The sequence below is a fragment of the Eschrichtius robustus genome, chromosome 5, assembly GCF_028021215.1.
Source record: "Eschrichtius robustus isolate mEscRob2 chromosome 5, mEscRob2.pri, whole genome shotgun sequence".
In the NCBI taxonomy this organism is placed as follows: domain Eukaryota; kingdom Metazoa; phylum Chordata; class Mammalia; order Artiodactyla; family Eschrichtiidae; genus Eschrichtius; species Eschrichtius robustus.
Window position 1 is genome coordinate 18897215 of NC_090828.1, and position 15989 is coordinate 18913203.

General features: G+C 53.5%; 3 protein-coding genes across 7 annotated transcripts in view; all 3 read left to right on the forward strand.

The window, feature by feature from the left end:
• Positions 1-3: 3 nt before the first annotated feature.
• Positions 4-6080, forward strand: CNPPD1 (cyclin Pas1/PHO80 domain containing 1). 4 transcript variants are annotated; one of them, XM_068544422.1, is made up of 9 exons: positions 4-58; positions 1405-1492; positions 1945-2053; positions 2592-2673; positions 2838-2958; positions 3044-3172; positions 4077-4138; positions 4511-4628; positions 4863-6080. In XM_068544422.1, exons 1-9 carry the CDS (start codon positions 33-35, stop codon positions 5406-5408), a joined length of 1281 nt encoding a protein of 426 aa, XP_068400523.1. In that variant the 5' UTR covers positions 4-32; the 3' UTR covers positions 5409-6080. The 4 variants fall into 4 exon arrangements, with proteins under 4 accessions (XP_068400523.1, XP_068400525.1, XP_068400526.1 ...); XM_068544424.1 differs by lacking the exon at positions 4-58 and adding an exon at positions 87-501; XM_068544425.1 differs by lacking the exon at positions 4-58 and adding an exon at positions 1097-1136.
• Positions 6081-6369: 289 nt separating this feature from the next.
• SLC23A3 (solute carrier family 23 member 3) lies at positions 6370-14732 on the forward strand. Its single transcript, XM_068543772.1, has 13 exons — positions 6370-6588; positions 7771-7967; positions 8095-8252; positions 8366-8463; positions 8676-8749; positions 9082-9263; positions 9585-9708; positions 9864-9972; positions 11128-11381; positions 11898-12003; positions 12286-12453; positions 13470-13565; positions 14008-14732. Exons 2-13 carry the CDS (start codon positions 7803-7805, stop codon positions 14298-14300), a joined length of 1827 nt encoding a protein of 608 aa, XP_068399873.1. The 5' UTR covers positions 6370-6588; positions 7771-7802; the 3' UTR covers positions 14301-14732.
• Positions 14733-15427: 695 nt separating this feature from the next.
• Positions 15428-15989, forward strand: part of NHEJ1 (non-homologous end joining factor 1) — an 81969-nt gene continuing 81407 nt past the window's right edge. For both annotated transcript variants that reach the window (XM_068544427.1, XM_068544426.1), the window contains exon 1: positions 15428-15525. The gene's annotated coding sequence lies outside the window, so the exon portion shown is untranslated. The remainder of the gene's footprint in view (positions 15526-15989) is intronic.

Below are 15989 nucleotides of genomic sequence, written 5' to 3' on the forward strand. Positions count from 1 at the left end.
AGATGGGGCGGCCCGAGCCTGCGCCCAGGGGGATGCCGGTCACCCTGCTCCTACGCAGGTTCGTGTTTTGGCTGCGCTGAGTGGTGTCTGCCTCTTTCGGACGGAAGGACGGAAATCTCCGCGTTTACCCACCCCAGCCAATTTTCTTCTCCCTGTGTAGTCAGGGCGGCTAGGGAGGCTGGTCTTGGCCCGGTATTTCTGGTGTGATGCGGCCGATAGGGTCAGGGAGTGGGCTTCAGATGCCCAGTATCCCCCGAGAGACCTGCTTCTGCTCTGGTAGGGCGGCGACCGTCCCTTTACGCAACCCTCGACGGTACTAGTCCTCCCAGTTCCCTCTCCTCAGCGAATAAACAAACAGCAGCGCGTGGCTCGACAGACTCAAAAGCAGCTTCAGCTATTCAGAGAAGTAGTTTCCTTCCCATCTTTCTGTAAACTCTCCCGCCTTTACGCATGGAAAACTTCTTCCAGTCCCTTGCTTAAGCAAGAGATTGGGGTCTGGGGGTGAGTTTAAAAATACAACCCTGTTTAGGTGTTGTTTACTCTTTGGGGGGCATGTTAACACCATTTATTGAGGCTTAAAACGTAACAAGCGTTTTGTGTTTCCTTGAGATCATTTAATCTCTGCAATAATCCTACAAAATACGTGTTTAATTAGGTCTAAAATTCCAAGCTGTACAAAAGGAAGATATACAGCAAAAAGTGCCCTTGCCTTTTGTACACAATTCACTACTGTTAAATTTTTGTGTACTCTTACTGACGCTTTTTTAATGTATAATTCTGTGTGTGCGTATTATCGCCTCTTTAAAAAAACAATTGCGAGCAACTCCCTGTCCCGAGTCTTTGTTTTATTTACATCTGTATGAAAAGGTGAGCCGGGCTCGTTCATCCTTAGTGCGCCATGGTCCCCTAAGAATTGTTCCGATTTCTCAGACGAGGGCACGCTGGGGCTCAGCGATACCAGGAATAATAGCCCGGCTCCTTCCCGGCGGTCGGGGCCGGCGGCTCGGGCCAGCGGGCGGCAGAAGTGTCGGTCGCTGACTGGCCAGCTGCGCCCCCGCGGCCTCTAAACGCAGGGCAGACTCGCGGCGCGGCAAAGGCACAGCACGCGCCTCGAAGCCGGGTCTCCTCTCTACAGGGTGAGGTGGGCGCCCTGGCCCTTGAGCTCCATGCCCCGAGTCCGGAGCCCAGATCCCGGGGCCGGGAGCCCGGAGCCCCGCCCGGAGCGGAACAGGAAGAGGCTCCCGCCTGCCCGGCCCCGCCTGCCGCCTCTGGCCAGTGGCGGGGGGTGCTCCACCGGCGAGGGTGGGGGTCCGCTTGAGGGAGGCCGGCGGGCAGGTGGACAGGCGCTCAGGGGTGGTTCTGCGGCCCCCTTACAATTCGTTCCCGTTCCTTCCACCTTCGCAGGGCGGCGGCTGGCGGCGCGATGGACCTGGCCGGGCTCCTGCTGGACGAAGAAGGCACATTCTCCCTCACCGGCTTCCAGGACTTCACGGTGAGCGTGCGGCCCGCCCCCTCCCCTGCCTCCCCGCGCTTGGAGTCGGGACTCCGGGCGCTCCTGTCGGGGCCCGAGCGGGGCCGCGAGCTCGCCTGATGGCTCTGCCAGGGAACCAGGCGGTAGTCGCTCTAACCGTGCCTACTCGAGGCCCTGGCTGCTTGGGCCCCGGGGGTGAGCCGCGGGGTACAGGACTATGGAGTAAGGAGGTGGCCAGCCGGGGCCCTTCTCAGAGAACTTCTCCTCCAGAGCCCTCAGCGAGGAGGATTCCACCCCCTGTGGACAGACTGCTGTTTGCAAACAGTCCGGAGAATGCAGGGCTGGGTGGGGCATGGGCCCCGCTAGCGGTGAGGCAGGCCTCTCGCCCAGCACCCCCCTTCCAGCCTGGAGCCACGATCTCCATCATACTCTTCCCTGCCCTTCGCACTCCACCACCCTCCTGCCCTGTTCAGTTCCTCCCAGGACACCAGAAGCTGAGTGCCCGGATCCGAAGGAGACTCTACTATGGCTGGGACTGGGAAGCTGATTGTAGCCTGGAAGAGCTCTCCAGCCCTGTGGCAGGTTAGACAGTGTTGTGCGAATGGGCCAACAAGAAGCCTGAAAATGGAGTTGTCAGTGGTCACCAAAATGACTCTGGGTGTACCCTGGGAACTGCACTGTCTCTTCATAGCTAGTGCATTTGATTGGTGTAAGCACTAGGTTTGTACTTCACTTTTTTTAAAAGTCTAGATGAGGAAACATGGCTGTTTTACAAGTCTATGTTATTCTTGATTTGTATACCAGAAACTTAAAATTTTCCGAGGATACATGTCATATATTTCTGAAACAACACATGTGTAACTTTTCAAATGAATTAGAGTAAAGAACAAATCTAGATAATTTCAGGTGACAGGAAATAAACCTTCCTGCTGGAAGGAGCTGAAATTCAAACCTGGAATGGGCTTTTCATCTCAGTGTGGGAGAATTCGATGTCTATTTTGTTATTATGGTTCTGCCCCCAAGGCCTCAGATAATACAGTTTTGGGTCTTCTGCTGATAACAGTGGGGACAACTTTGGATGAGTTGTTTGCTCACTCTGTTTTCCTTCTGTCCCCTGCAGACATTGCTGTGGAACTGCTCCAGAAGGCAGCCCCCAGTCCTATTCGCAGGCTCCAGAAGAAATATGTAGCCCATGTGTCCCGGTGAGTCTGCAATTGAGAGAGACGGAGTGACAGTGTTTTGGCCCTAGAGAGAGGGGAATGGTTATCTCTAAGGAGAAGTTGTAAAGATACAGGGATGAGCATCATAAGAGTTACAAGAGCTGAAAGACCCTTGGGTTTAATTACTAACCCTTTTCGCCACCCAGGGAGGCATGCATTTCCCCGTGTGCTATGATGCTAGCTCTGGTGTACATTGAGCGGCTCCGGCATCGAAACCCAGACTACCTACAGCATGTGTCATCGTCTGACTTGTTCCTGATCTCCATGGTAAGATGCCCTCTTCCCTTCATCTCTCTGGTGAGCCAGGAGCCCCGTGTGAGCTCTACTGACACCACCTCTGGTTCCTCTGCAGATGGTGGCCAGTAAGTACCTCTATGATGAAGGGGAGGAGGAGGAAGTCTTCAGTGATGAATGGGGAACTGCTGGGGGTGTGGCCGTGCCCACTCTCAATGCCCTGGAGAGGGGCTTCCTGAGTGCCATGGTGAGTAACTATTCTCTCTCGCTCTGTTTTCCTGGCCCATCTTTATGTTCCTTTCACCCTTTGTCTTTTATCTCCCAGCTTTCTGTGGTCTCTTCATTTCTCTTTTTGCTTGTCCTCCCTGTGTCTTCCCTTGTTACTGTCTTCCCTTCTAGCTTTTCTGGAATAAGCACACCCTTTGGAGGTTCCTGGTATGGTGAAGCCAGAAATGGAGCAGCCCTCATCACCAGTCTTCCAGACACCACAGGGGACGCTCTGAGTCAGAGCGTATCTTACTGGGCTCTGATTATTTGCTTCCAGATTTTGTCTGTTCCTAGGTTCTGGGCTCCCTATGAGTATGGGCCATCCTCAAGAATACTTTTTCCCCTTGCTTTTAATGGAGGCTGCAATATGAAACCAGATATGTAGTGACTAAATAAGTTAATACGTAAAAGCTTTTGGAACAGGACTTCCCTGGTGGTGCAGTGGTTAAGAATCCACCTGCCAACGCAGGGGACATGGGTTCGAGCCCTGGTCCAGGAAGATCCCACGTGCCGCAGAGCAACTAAGCCCGTGAGCCACAACTACTGAGCCCGCGTGCCCAGAGCCCATGCTCCACAACAAAGAGAAGCCACCGCTATGAGAAGCCCACGCATTGCAACGAAGAGTAGCCCCTGCTCGCCGCAACTAGAGAAAGCCTGCGTGCAGCAACGAAGACCCAATGCAGCCAAAAATAAATACATAAATTTATTTATTTTTTAAAAAAAATAATAAAATAAAATAAAAGCTTTTGGAACAGTATCTGGCACACAGTAAGAGCCAAGTGTTACCCGTAGCAGTGGTTGTACTTGCTCCTCTGGGTCTGGTTATTAATTGACTGTGACTCATATCCAAGCCTGGTTCGACGCTCTTCTCTTCCTACCCACAGGATTGGCGTCTCTACACTGACCCTCGGGAGATCTTTGAGGTGCTGAGCTGGCTGGAGAGCTGGTAGGTTCTAGGAGTTGGGAAGAGGGGCTTGAGGGATTTGGGGGCTGAGGCTTCAGCCATAGGAGCTAAACAGAGATGAGGGTCTGTGTAACTGGGGGAGAGAGAAGACGGGAAAAAGAATCGCCCAAGGTAGTGGTTCCCAAAGCTGTCTGCGGTCCTCTTTGTAATAACCTTTGGGAGGGCGGGAGAAGCTTATTTAAAATACAGATCTTGGTCTCATTCTCAGTTTCTGGATCAACGGGTAGTCTAGGAATCTGTACATTTAACAAGTTCCCTAGTGTTTCCTGGTGGGTCCCCAGGGGAAAGAGGGTGCCAGTGGGCCAGCTGCAGGAGGGTTGCAGACTCTCTCTGTCTTTTCTCCTCTTTCTGCAGCGTGGCTGAGCAGCAGGGGCGCCGGCGGGGCTGGTACACCTATACAGACCTGTGTGTGCTGCTGGAGCAGCCTGCCTGGCAGCTGGCCCTGGGCTCCCTCTGCCAGCGGCTGGCAAAGGTGAGGAGGGGTCAGGAAGGATAGGGAGCTTGAGCCGGCTGTGGTGTAGGGTGGGATGATGTAAAGCAAATAAGGAAAGGCTCAGGAGATGAGGTTTGGGAGTAGATGGTGATAGAGAGCTCTCACTTGAGTACAGGTGTTCAGAAATAAGGGGTGGGTGTGTTAAAGACAGTTAGAAGTGGGGTTGGGGGAAGGGGATTTGGGCACTGATCTTTCTTAATCCCTCTTCTGCAGTTGTCCTGCCTGTTAGCTATGGCATATGTGAGCAGTGTGGCCCTGGCTGTGGCATCGATGGCCGTAATACACCAGTCCTTGGGGCTGTCCTGCAGCCCCCCACCTGGCCCCCCAGACCTTGGACTGGCCTCCAGGTGCCTTTTGGAACCCTGCATACCTGCTTCGGTGCCACGGTGCCTGCCGTCTCCTGCTAACGTCTCCAGCTGCCTGGAAGTCGACGTAGGGCTGCGTCCACTCCGGGGCAGTCTTCTGGCCTCACTGACTCCACCACCATTGCCTCCCCCAGCTCCTCCTGCTCCTCCCACTCTTCTCCACAACTGCCCCCTTTGCCAAAAGCTCCAGAAAGACTCCCCGACCTGCCGTACCTGCCACCACCCCAACCATACCGTCCCCACTGGGCCCCCCAGCCTCTGGTACCACTCCCATGGCCTGGCTCCCCCCTGGCCTTGGAGCCCGATGCCCCCGCTGCTCCCACAGCCCCAGCAGTGTTCCCTCTTCGGCATCATGGAACTGGCCCGCCTTAGGTCTTTCATTTTTCCAGGCTAGGTAGGGTTCTGAGGAATGCATTAAGGGGATTTGGGAGTCCCTGAGAACCTGGAGGAGCAAAGCTTGATCTGGGTTCTTGGCTGGTCCCCTGTCCTCCTGAGTGATGGAGCTTATGGGCGTTGTGGGGCAGAAGGACTGAAGGTCACTTGCTCTTCCGTCCCTCAGTGGCTGGCTGCTTGGCCAGGGCAGTGGTGGTGCCGGGAGAAGCTTCAGCTCAGCGACCAGGGGCGTGTCACAGGTGGACAGGGGAGGAGCCCCTGTCCCTCCATTTCCCCTGGGCTCTTTTAGACTTTTGCTCTTGAGTTTCCTAGGATGGGGTGAGGGAGGGAGGAAACATTGGCCATGGTCTGTGTGATGTCCCTGATGCAGGAGAGGCAGGGACTGACAGGGCCACCCACGGTGGGAGCTGCTGTGGGCAGGCGGGGTGAGGGGGGAAACCCTCTCCACACCCATCCCTGGGACTTAGTCTAGAAGAGCCAGGGACTGCTGTGACCTGCAACCTGGCCATTTCGTCTTCCACCCTTCTCTTCTTAGTCTCCTGCTCCTGGGCTTCCCTCTCTTCTGGTTCCTCTCCCGGGTGTTCTCTTCACAGGCCTCTCTGGCCACTGCTTTGTATCTGGGTTTTTCACGCTTTTTGTAGAACCAAGATTTCAATAAACAGTTTCAGTTGCGTGGCTTGGACTCTTCCTTCTGTAGCAGCCCTCGAAGAACTCTCCTCCCCATATCTACCTTCTTAGCCTCCCTACTCCCTGATCCCATCATCTTGCAACTCATTCTCTCTCAGCCCCATTCCAGAACTTCCCTGTTGTTTGATGGTCATAGGCTCCCATATCAAGCTTCTCCCTCATCCCTGCTCCCAGCACCCTGGGGCCCCAAGCACTGCTCGACTTGGATGCAGTGGGGCCCAGAGGGTGACTGTGCCACGCTTGGGGGTAGCCCTGTCGGTCACAGGTTCTGAGTGAGCACCGTCTTTGTGGATCCCTAAGCACATCTCGTGGAGAGAGGCCAAGCCAAGTATCCAGCGGAGCCCCATGAGCTTGAGGGCAAGCCCAAGGACACCTTATCTCTCTCCTGACATCCTTTCTGGTCTGACACGTGGTCGTCGTCAGTGTTATTAAAGAGAAGACCAAGGCTGGGTTATCACTGGAAGAAGGAAAACCGAGCAGCCAGCTGGACTAAGGTTATTTGGGACCATGGAAGAAAATCCTCAGCAGGGGTGGTGCTGCTACCTAGGGTGCATCTTGGAAATTTATGGGGCTTTTTGTTTGTTTGTTTTTTGGCTGCACCGTGTGACATGTGGGATCTCAGTTCCCCGACTAGGGATGGAGCCCATGCCCCCTGCAGTAGAAGCATGGAGTCTTAACCATTGGACCACCGGGGAAGTCCCTGTGGGACATTTTTTGATTGACAAAAATTTGAAGGGAAGGGACTCGCTGGCATTTAGTCGCCCTGTACAGGATGCTACACGTCCTGAAACGCTCAGGAACCCCCCTCTTATTATGAAGAATTCCTGAGACAACTTTTGAACCACCGGATATACGTCACGTATATGAAAAGCCTGTTTATCTGAGCCTAGAATTATGCAGTGTTTTACATGTGAACACAGAATAGATTTTGCACATTTGGAAAAAGACTCAGTTTGCTAGGAATGCACCTCTGTGTAAATTAAAACTATGCTTTGTTCATCACTTTACCAAGAACTTGTTCACTATTTTGGAACATCAGGTCACTAATGGCAGCAGTGCCTGTGGTACATGTGTCATCAGGAAAGCACCGATATCAGTTGGCATTGCAGCTGTCACATCCACGTTGATTCCACATATGGGGGTGGGCACTGGACTACTTCATTGTCTTCTGGTTTAGTTGGGCCTAAGCTTTCACACACTGAAAGGATAAATTACTTTTATTTCTCCTTTATATTACAGTGAGGACATTATACGGAGTTGTGGTCACTGTTGTCGTACATGACGTAGGGATGTTTCCTTTTGAGGTAGTCCAGGGGGCTGGACCCTAATAGGGTTGAGAACTGTAGTGTAATCGTGATGGTTCCAAATGGCAGTGGTGAGGAGGGAATACAATCTGTAAAATCTCCCCAGGCTATTTTAGAGGCTTCCTCCCCACCACTCCTTTCCTGGGACAGGGGCTCTAGATGGAGATTCTTGGGGGGAGGGGTCCAGAACTTGGCTCCCCGGTTAATGGGTGATGGAATTTGTGCAAGAGCTGGGCAAAGGTGAAAGGGCCGTGTCCTGCCCCAAGTCCCTCATCCCTTCGCTCTGCTTCATTGACACTCCCGCCCCCTGCCTGCTCCAGGCAGCTAACTTCACACAAACTCTGACCTCTTACTCTCCCTCCTTAACTCCAGGGCAGGCAAGACAAGACGAAAGGCAGGGCAGCATGAGCCGATCACCCCCCAACGCCATACAACTCCGATCCGTGGGCTCCCAGAGTACCATGGCTTCCCTGCCGCAACTGTCTGCTGTCCAAAATCCCTCCTCTCACTCTTGGACCTCTCTGTGTGGGTCTCCTCCCTGGGGCCTCAGCTGTCTTCTGGCTCTGCAGGTAGGAGCAGAGGTGCAGGAGTCGGTGCTGGCTGAAGGGGGTGTTTGGAGGGAGGAGGTGTGGCATGAGAAACCCTCTGGAAATAGGTATTTCTGCCTATTTCTGAAGACTGTTCCTCTGCCTGCAGCATATCTTGGTCCTGGCTTCTCTGCTCTGCGCCTCCCACCTGCTCCTGCTTCAAAGTCTCCCTGCAGGAGGACTCTCTTCCTCCCCTGCCCAGCTCCTGGCCTCCAGCCTCTTTTCATGTGGCGTGTCTACAGCCCTGCAAACTTGGATGGGCAGCAGGTGAGGGGAACTCCCTGGAGAGAAGGGGACAGGGTCCCAGCGCGTAGGAGAGGCTCGGGGAGGCTTTCAGCTGCCCTATGTTTCCAGACCTGCTGGGGCTGCTGTTCCTACAGGCTGCCTCTTATCCAGGCTCCATCCTTAGAGTTTCTTATCCCTGGTCTGGTGCTGACCAGTCAGAAGCTACCTCTGACCACCCGGACACCTGGAAACTGTGAGCACAGAGCAAGGGCACAGGGTGAGGGTGAGGTTGGGTGCTCACCTGAGCACACAGTTGTAAGTGGGTGCAGGATTGAGATGGGGCAATGATGGGAGGGTTAGGCACCACGGGGTGCTGGAGCTGTGTCAGGCACCAGCCAGAACTGTAGAGCAATGGATCTCCAACCTGTTTACCTCTCTCCTCTCCACGTCCCCAACTTCTCCCAGCCTCCCTTGTGCTGCGCCTGTGTGGGGGACCTGGCTGCCATGGCCTGGAGCTCTGGAACACTTCTCTCCGAGAAGTGAGTAGGTGGGGATGCGGAGGAGGAGAGCTAAGAGTGGTGCCTGACTGGGGAGGCTCTTGTTTCCATTTTTCAGGGACTGAGATGCTCTAGGGCAAAGAGTTGGGGTGGGGGGAACCCCTCCTGGAATTTTTTTTTTTTCCCACACCACGTGGCTTGCGGGATCTCAGTTCCCCAACCAGGGACTGAACCTGGGCCACGGCAGTGAAAGCCCGGAAACCTAACCACTAGGCCATCAGGGAACTCCCTGGAATTAGTTAAGATGTCCAGGCTGAGGTCATCTCAATTGAGCAGAGAATGTTTTCTCTTTGTCCACTTCTCCACTCCACCAGGTGTCCGGGGCCGTGGTGGTCTCCGGGCTGCTGCAGGTCACGCTGGGGCTGTTCGGGGGTCCTGGCCACTTGTTCCCCCACTGTGGGCCCCTGGTGCTGGCCCCCAGCCTAATTGTGGCAGGGCTCTCGGCCCACAGGGAGGTAGCCCTGTTCTGCTCTGCTCACTGGGGCCTGGCATCGCTGTACGTAAGTCCTGAGAGGCGTGGCGCCCGGTGGGGTGTGTGGGAGCGTGGGGGCCGAGGTGCTGGCTCCACCAGGTTCAGCTGCCATCTCAAGAGGGACAACACTTTGTGGATCTGGAATCCAGGACTTTTGCTGGATTCATTTGTTCATCCTGACTTTCACCTTGTCTCCCACTGACCCCCAAGGTGCCCTCCTTCCCCTTCCATGGGGGGCTTTCTTCTCCGGGACCCCCTTTTATGGTATTCTGCCACTCCTACCTCCACTCCCCCGCCTCAGGATGCCTGCTTCCCCTTGCTCCTAAAGCTCCTTCCCTCTCTTAGGCTTATCCTGCTCATGGTGGTCTGTTCTCAGCACCTGGGCTCCCGCCTGTTACCGCCGCACCCCTGGAGGCCAGCTTCAACTTCTCCAACCCACACTCACATCCCTGTCTTCAGGCTCCTCTCGGTATGTGGAGGTCTGGGCAGGGGCAGTTGAAGTTAGAAGGGCTGGCACGGAATGCTCGTTCGGCCCCCTACCTTTTGCTTTCTGTCTACCCCTCCAAGGCTGGCTTGAAAAGTTCTGGGGGAGGGGTTCTTTCCCGTCTCAGTCTTGTCCCTCAGGTGCTGATCCCAGTAGCTTGTGTGTGGGTCATCTCTGCCCTTCTGGGTCTCAGCATCATCCCCCGGGAGCTGTCTGCCGAGGCACCGTGGTTTTGGCTGCCTCACCCAGGTAGGTTTTCTTCTAGTCCTCCATCTTCTTACTCACATAAAGATGTCTCTTTCTTTGGACTCTGAGTTAATGAAATTAGCTGTACAGATTCTCCAAACACAAAAGGGAGAGAAATTGCCAGTCTGAGGGGCAATGCCAGCCGCTCACCACAGGTGTCTTTGTTACTGTTTAGAGACATCTGTAAGCCCCACCACTGCGTGTTGGTACTCCTTACCCAATTTACACATTTATGTTACTTACTCCCACAGACATCTGAGTTGGTGACCTGTGCACAAAGATTGCTTTTGAGGCATTGTATATGAAATTTGCTCACTCATCAATTTAATAATGGTCTGTTGAGTGCTTATTATGTGCTAGGCACGTGATAGGGGACATGGTGGTAAACATGACACACACAGTACCTGCACTCATGAAGCCTATAATATGTAGGGGAATACGGATACAAATTAAATCGTCACCCAAGTAAATGTAAAATTGCATGCGGTAAATTAAAAAGGGCAGGTACCTTGTGTGATGAAAGTTCATAATGGGGAATCTGACTTTATTGGAGAGGTCAGGAAAGGCACTCTTTTTTTTATGTTTTTATTTTTATTTATTTAATTTTTAATTTTTTAATTTTTTGGCTGCACTGTGTGGCTTGTGGGACCTTAGTTCCCCGGCCAGGGATTGAACCTGGGCCCTCGCAGTGAGAGCGTGGAACCCTAACCACTGGACCACCAGAGAATTCCCAGGAAAGGCATTCTTGAGGAAGTGATCACTGAGCTGAGATGTGAGAGATGAGTAGGAGCTTATTGGGTAAAGTCAAGCGTGAAGAGCATTCTAGGCGGAGAGAACAGCATATGCAAAGGCCCTCTAGAGGCCAGCAACACAGCAAGTACAAGGGCCTGAAACAAGGCCAGTGTATCTGGAGTGAAAGCAGTGAGGCAGAGTGTGGTGGGAGATGAGGCTAGAGAGAGAGGTAAGGGTCAGACCAAAGAGGACCTTGTAGACCACAGTAAAGGGATGGGTCTTTACCCTGAGTTTGATGGCTTTGTCCCAAGACATTATCTTCAGAGACAATGGGGCCTTTAGGGTTCTTGTGTCATAGGCTGTCAGAGGCAGGGGGATGCTTCAGACGTGAGTCTGGCCCCAAAGCAGCTCTTTCTCCTTCCCCAGCTGAGTGGGACTGGCCCTTGCTGACACCCAGGGCTCTGGCTGCAGGCATCTCTATGGCCTTGGCAGCTTCCACCAGCTCCCTGGGCTGCTACGCCCTGTGTGGCCAGCTGCTGCATTTGCCTTCCCCACCTCCGCACGCCTGTAGCCGAGGGCTGAGCCTGGAGGGTCTGGGCAGTGTGCTGGCCGGGCTGTTGGGGAGCCCCATGGGCACTGCATCCAGCTTCCCCAACGTGGGCACAGTGAGTCTTCTCCAGGTATGTGGACGGGGGTGGGGGGAGGGGAGCCAGAGGTGCAGGAGAGGGAAGGGGACTGATTACCAGCTGTGCCCAGCCCTCTGCCAGGCACTTCACAGCAGTGATCTCATTTAGAGAGGTACCTAGAAGTGGTAAGGGCTAGGAGTGTGAGGAGGACACTAAATCACTACTGAACGCCTTCTGTGCCTCAGGCACTGTACCAGGGCTGAGGTTCTAGAGAGAAGCAAGTCAGATGAAGTCCCTGCTCTCTTGGGGACTTCAAGAGAGAGAGAAGTGGACAATTTAAGAAAAAAAAAAAAAAGATAATTTCCAAGAGTGATAAGTGCTATTTAGAAAACAAAGTTGGGGTGGGATAGTGGTTGAGTAAGGGAAGCCCCTTTAGGTAGAGTGCTGGGGGATGCTTCCTGGGAGAGTGACATTTGAGTTGGGATCCAAACGATGAGAAGGTGTCGGCCAGGTGAAAACCTTGAACCTCGAGGAGGTGGCTGTGTTTTCTAGTGTATCTTCGTCATCTAGGCTGGATCTCGGCGAGTGGCCCACTTGGTGGGGCTGCTCTGCGTGGCGCTTGGGCTCTCCCCAAGGCTGGTCCAGCTCCTCACCACCATCCCGCTGCCTGTGATTGGTGAGTGGATGTATCAGCAGGACTGGTATTGAACCAGTACCCCCCAGCAGGGCCCAACTGGTTGCTGGTGGTCAGCACCCTTTCTTTCTGAATAGCCTCCCTAATATATGGATGTTTGTGTCAGCTGTCCTATTTTCTCAGCCATATCTTGGCCTCTTGACTGGCCTTCTCTACTCCTGGGCCTTTTGGTGGTCTCTGCCCATTACAACCTGCCCTGGCCTGCAATACTCTCTGCTGTGCCAGCCCTCTCCCAACGTCTTCAATTACTTCTGTATGAGACAGGTGGGGTGCTGGGGGTGACCCAGGCCGTGGTTCTGTCCACTGGATTCTCCAGCTTCCACTTGGCTGACATTGACTCTGGGCGGAATGTCTTCATTGTTGGCTTCTCCATCTTCATGGCTCTGTTGCTGCCAAGATGGTTTCGGGAAGCTCCAGTCCTACTGAGCACAGGTGGGAAGAGGGGGGATGGAAAGAGAAGTTGCTTGGCAGTGGGAAAGCAAGGGCTCAAGGCTTGAGTTTCTCTGGATTCCAGGCCCCCGCACCCAGAAAAGGGTTTTGGTATAGTCCATCCATTTGTTTAGCAAATATTTATTGAACACTGTGCTAGCCCCTTGGGATACAAAGGTGACTGTAGATGTGACAGTCTAGTAAAAGAGATGAGATGTGTAGAAACATAACTTGAAAGGTTCAGATAAAGAGCTATGGTGCTCGGCGGTGAGAAAGATGGCTTCTCTTGGAGATGATCTGGGTAACTTTTATGGAGAAAGTAACATTGAGCTGGTCTTGAAGGATGGTAAGATTTAAAAACATATTTGGTGAGAAGGTCATTCCTGGTGGAGGAACCACCATAAATAAAGACATAGAAGTAGGAAGTCATAGGGTATGTCCTGGGAGCGGCAAATAACTTAGTTAGCTCAGCTTAGCAAATAGCAGTGGTTCTTAACTGAGGATGGTTTTGTCCCACAGAGAACATCTGGCAATGTCTGGAGACCTTTTTGGTTGTTATAAGCAGGGGAGAGGTGATTGTTAGTGGCACTTAGTGGGTAGAAGGATGCTACTAAACATTCTTCAATGTACAGGACAGCCCCCCTCAAACAGAAAAGTATCTAGTCCAAAATGTTAGTAGTACTGAGGTTGAGGAACCCAGGCTAGAGCACAGAAGGTAAGAAATGGGAAATAAGGTTGGGGCTTTCAATACCAAACTTTCAGGAGACAGGGAGCCTGGAACTATCGAAGCATATCTAGAGGGCACGTGTATGCTCAGAAGATAGGGTGTTGAGCAGGGCCCTGTGGGAAGGGCCTGGGTGTGGGAAATAGAGAGCAGAGGGACAAAGGAGGGGGGACATGGAACAATTCAGAAAGATCTGTCCTTAGTCCAAGACTTAGGCTTAGGTTGGAAGTATTAGGCTCCTTGGCTTTGCATAGGATCAGAGTTTCCCCTCCTGCCTGGCCCCAACCCCCTGTAGGCTGGAGCCCCTTGGATGTGTTACTACGCTCACTGCTCACAGAGCCCATCTTCCTGGCGGGACTCTTGGGCTTCTTCCTAGAGAACACCATTCCTGGTAAGTTGAGGCCAGGCCCCAGCAGACTGGGGAATGGCCAGGAAGTCATCACTCCCTGGGTTGGGCAATGGCCTGAACACCCTCTCTCTCTCTTTTTTTTTTGAATTAAAAAAAAAAAATTATTTTTTAAAATTTATTTTATTTTTGGCTCTGTTGGGTCTTCATTGCTGTGCGCAGGCTTTCTCTAGTTGCGGCGAGCGCGGGCTTCTTATTGTGGTGGCTTCTCTTGTTGTGGAGCACGGGCTCTAGGCGTGCGGGCTTCAGTAGTTGTGGCTCGTGGGCTCTAGAGCACAGGCTCAGTAGTTGCGGCACACAAGCTTAGTTGCTCCATGGTATGTGGGATCTTCCCGGACCAGGGCTTGAACCCGTTTCCCCTGCATTGGCAGGTGGATTCTTAACCACTGTGCCACCAGGGAAGCCCTGACCACCCTCTCTTTTGCAGGCACACAGCTTGAGCGAGGCCTAGGTCAAGGGCTGCCATCTTCTTTCACTGCCCAAGAAGTTCGGATGCCTCAGAAGTCCAGGGAGAAGGCTGCTCAAGAGTATGAGCTTCCTTTCTCCATCCAAAACCTGTGTCCCTGCATTCCCCAGCCCCTCCGTTGCCTCTGCCCACTGCCCGAAGACTCTGGGAATGAAGAAGGAGGGCCCTCTGAGCCAGGAGAGACAGCCGACTTGCTGCCTGGCTTTGGGGAGCAGTGCCCTGGGTCTAGCAGAGAAGAACTTAGGTCCCAGTAATTACCAGGACTCCAGCTTCCACCTTGATTACTTTAGCCCTATCTCTCAGCTTGCTGGAGAGCCAGATCCCAGGCTCTACTTTCTCCCAGGGAGAGGATGTGTGTGTGTGTCTCACACGGGCCCACCTAAAGGTCTCATTTCCCAACAGGTGTGTTTGCCTTTCCTTCTCTTAATTAGGCCCAACTGTTCCAGAGCAGGGCCATGGTTTAGTGGGCCATGATTGAATGATATTTTGCCTGTGAACCATCTATACTCGAACCCCAGCATTCACTAACTGATATTTATTGTGCCTCCTATGTGCAAGGTCCTGGAAATACAGATATGGATAAGACAGGGTCCCTGCCCTCTCAAACACTTATGGTTTAAAAAGACATGTAATTACCAACTAAAATCCAAAGCAGAAAGCAGTCTGCAATAAAGATTGAAACAATGCTATGGGAGCAAAGAGGAAGAAATAATGAATTCTGATTGGGGATAGTGGGAAAAGCTTTACATAGAAGCAGCACTGAGGCTGGCCTTAACAAGAGGATTTTTCACTGTGGAACAGGGATGGGGAAAATTTTTTAGGCTCAAGTATTCAGCTCAAGCAAAACAGTAAGTTGTACAAGGTGCAAAATGAGTTGAAGGATTTCAAGCTTCTCTGTGGTGATGGAGCATAAATTGGGGGTGCGTGGAGGGCGAGATGAGACAGGAGAGGTAAAGGATGAGGTCAGACCATGGGATTTATGCCTGGGAGACTCATCTCTTAAACAACTCGAGTGCTGGTGGAGACCCAAAAGAGATATCTAGTGAAGTTCAATCCCATCGTTTTATTTAAAAACAAAACAACAAAAAAAGAGGTTGGACACGTAGGGAAGGGAAATGACTTTGGGTTTATCAACAAATCCAAATCCGGGGTCCCCTCTCCTGCACTTCGTCTGGCATTCTTTCTACTCTGCCAGCGCGACTCTGAGGGGCGCCACTACCCCTCCACCTCTCTACCAGGGGGTCCTCCAGCCTCTCTTCTCGCTTTCCCGGCCACAGTGTCCCTCCACCTCCGACGGCTCCAGTTTATCAGCTCCGTGGGCCCAGATGTCCCGCCCACATCAGGCTTGGGCTCCGCCTCAGTGTCCCAAGACCCCGCCTCCCCGTGGTTGGGGGGAAATGACCCTACTCTAGGCCTTTCGGTTTGCGCGGGCGGGCCAGCTTGCCGCGGGGAGAGTGAGAGCTCTCGAGGCCGCTCACGGTAGGTGGGGTCGAGCTCTAATCGGGGCCAGGGCCGGGGCGGGCGGCGAGAGATTGCTCGGACTCTGCGGGCTGGCCCTGGCAACGCGCTTCCTCCCCGAATTTTCCTCCCAGGAGGGACCCGCGCGCGGCCAGGATTCTGGGACAGGCCTCCGGGGGTGGGCGTGGGCGGAGCCGGGGGGCCGCGCGTGCGCAGCTTGCCTCCCGGCCGCGAGGCGGGGTTTGTGCGGGTACTCCTATGCGGGCAGCTCGGTGCCGCCAAGTAGCTGGTTTTCGGCTTTGTTACCCTTTGAGGGGTCCCGAGCCGCGCCTCATGCAGCCGGTGCTGTAAAAATAGAAACGCGGACGGTGAAGGCCCTTCTAGTGAGAGCAAATGGAAACTGGACGCCAGGCGGGGCTCCTGGGGTGGGGCTGTGGTGAAGGGACCGGGGGCGGGGCGTGGCCCAGCCCGGACGGTCGCTGGGG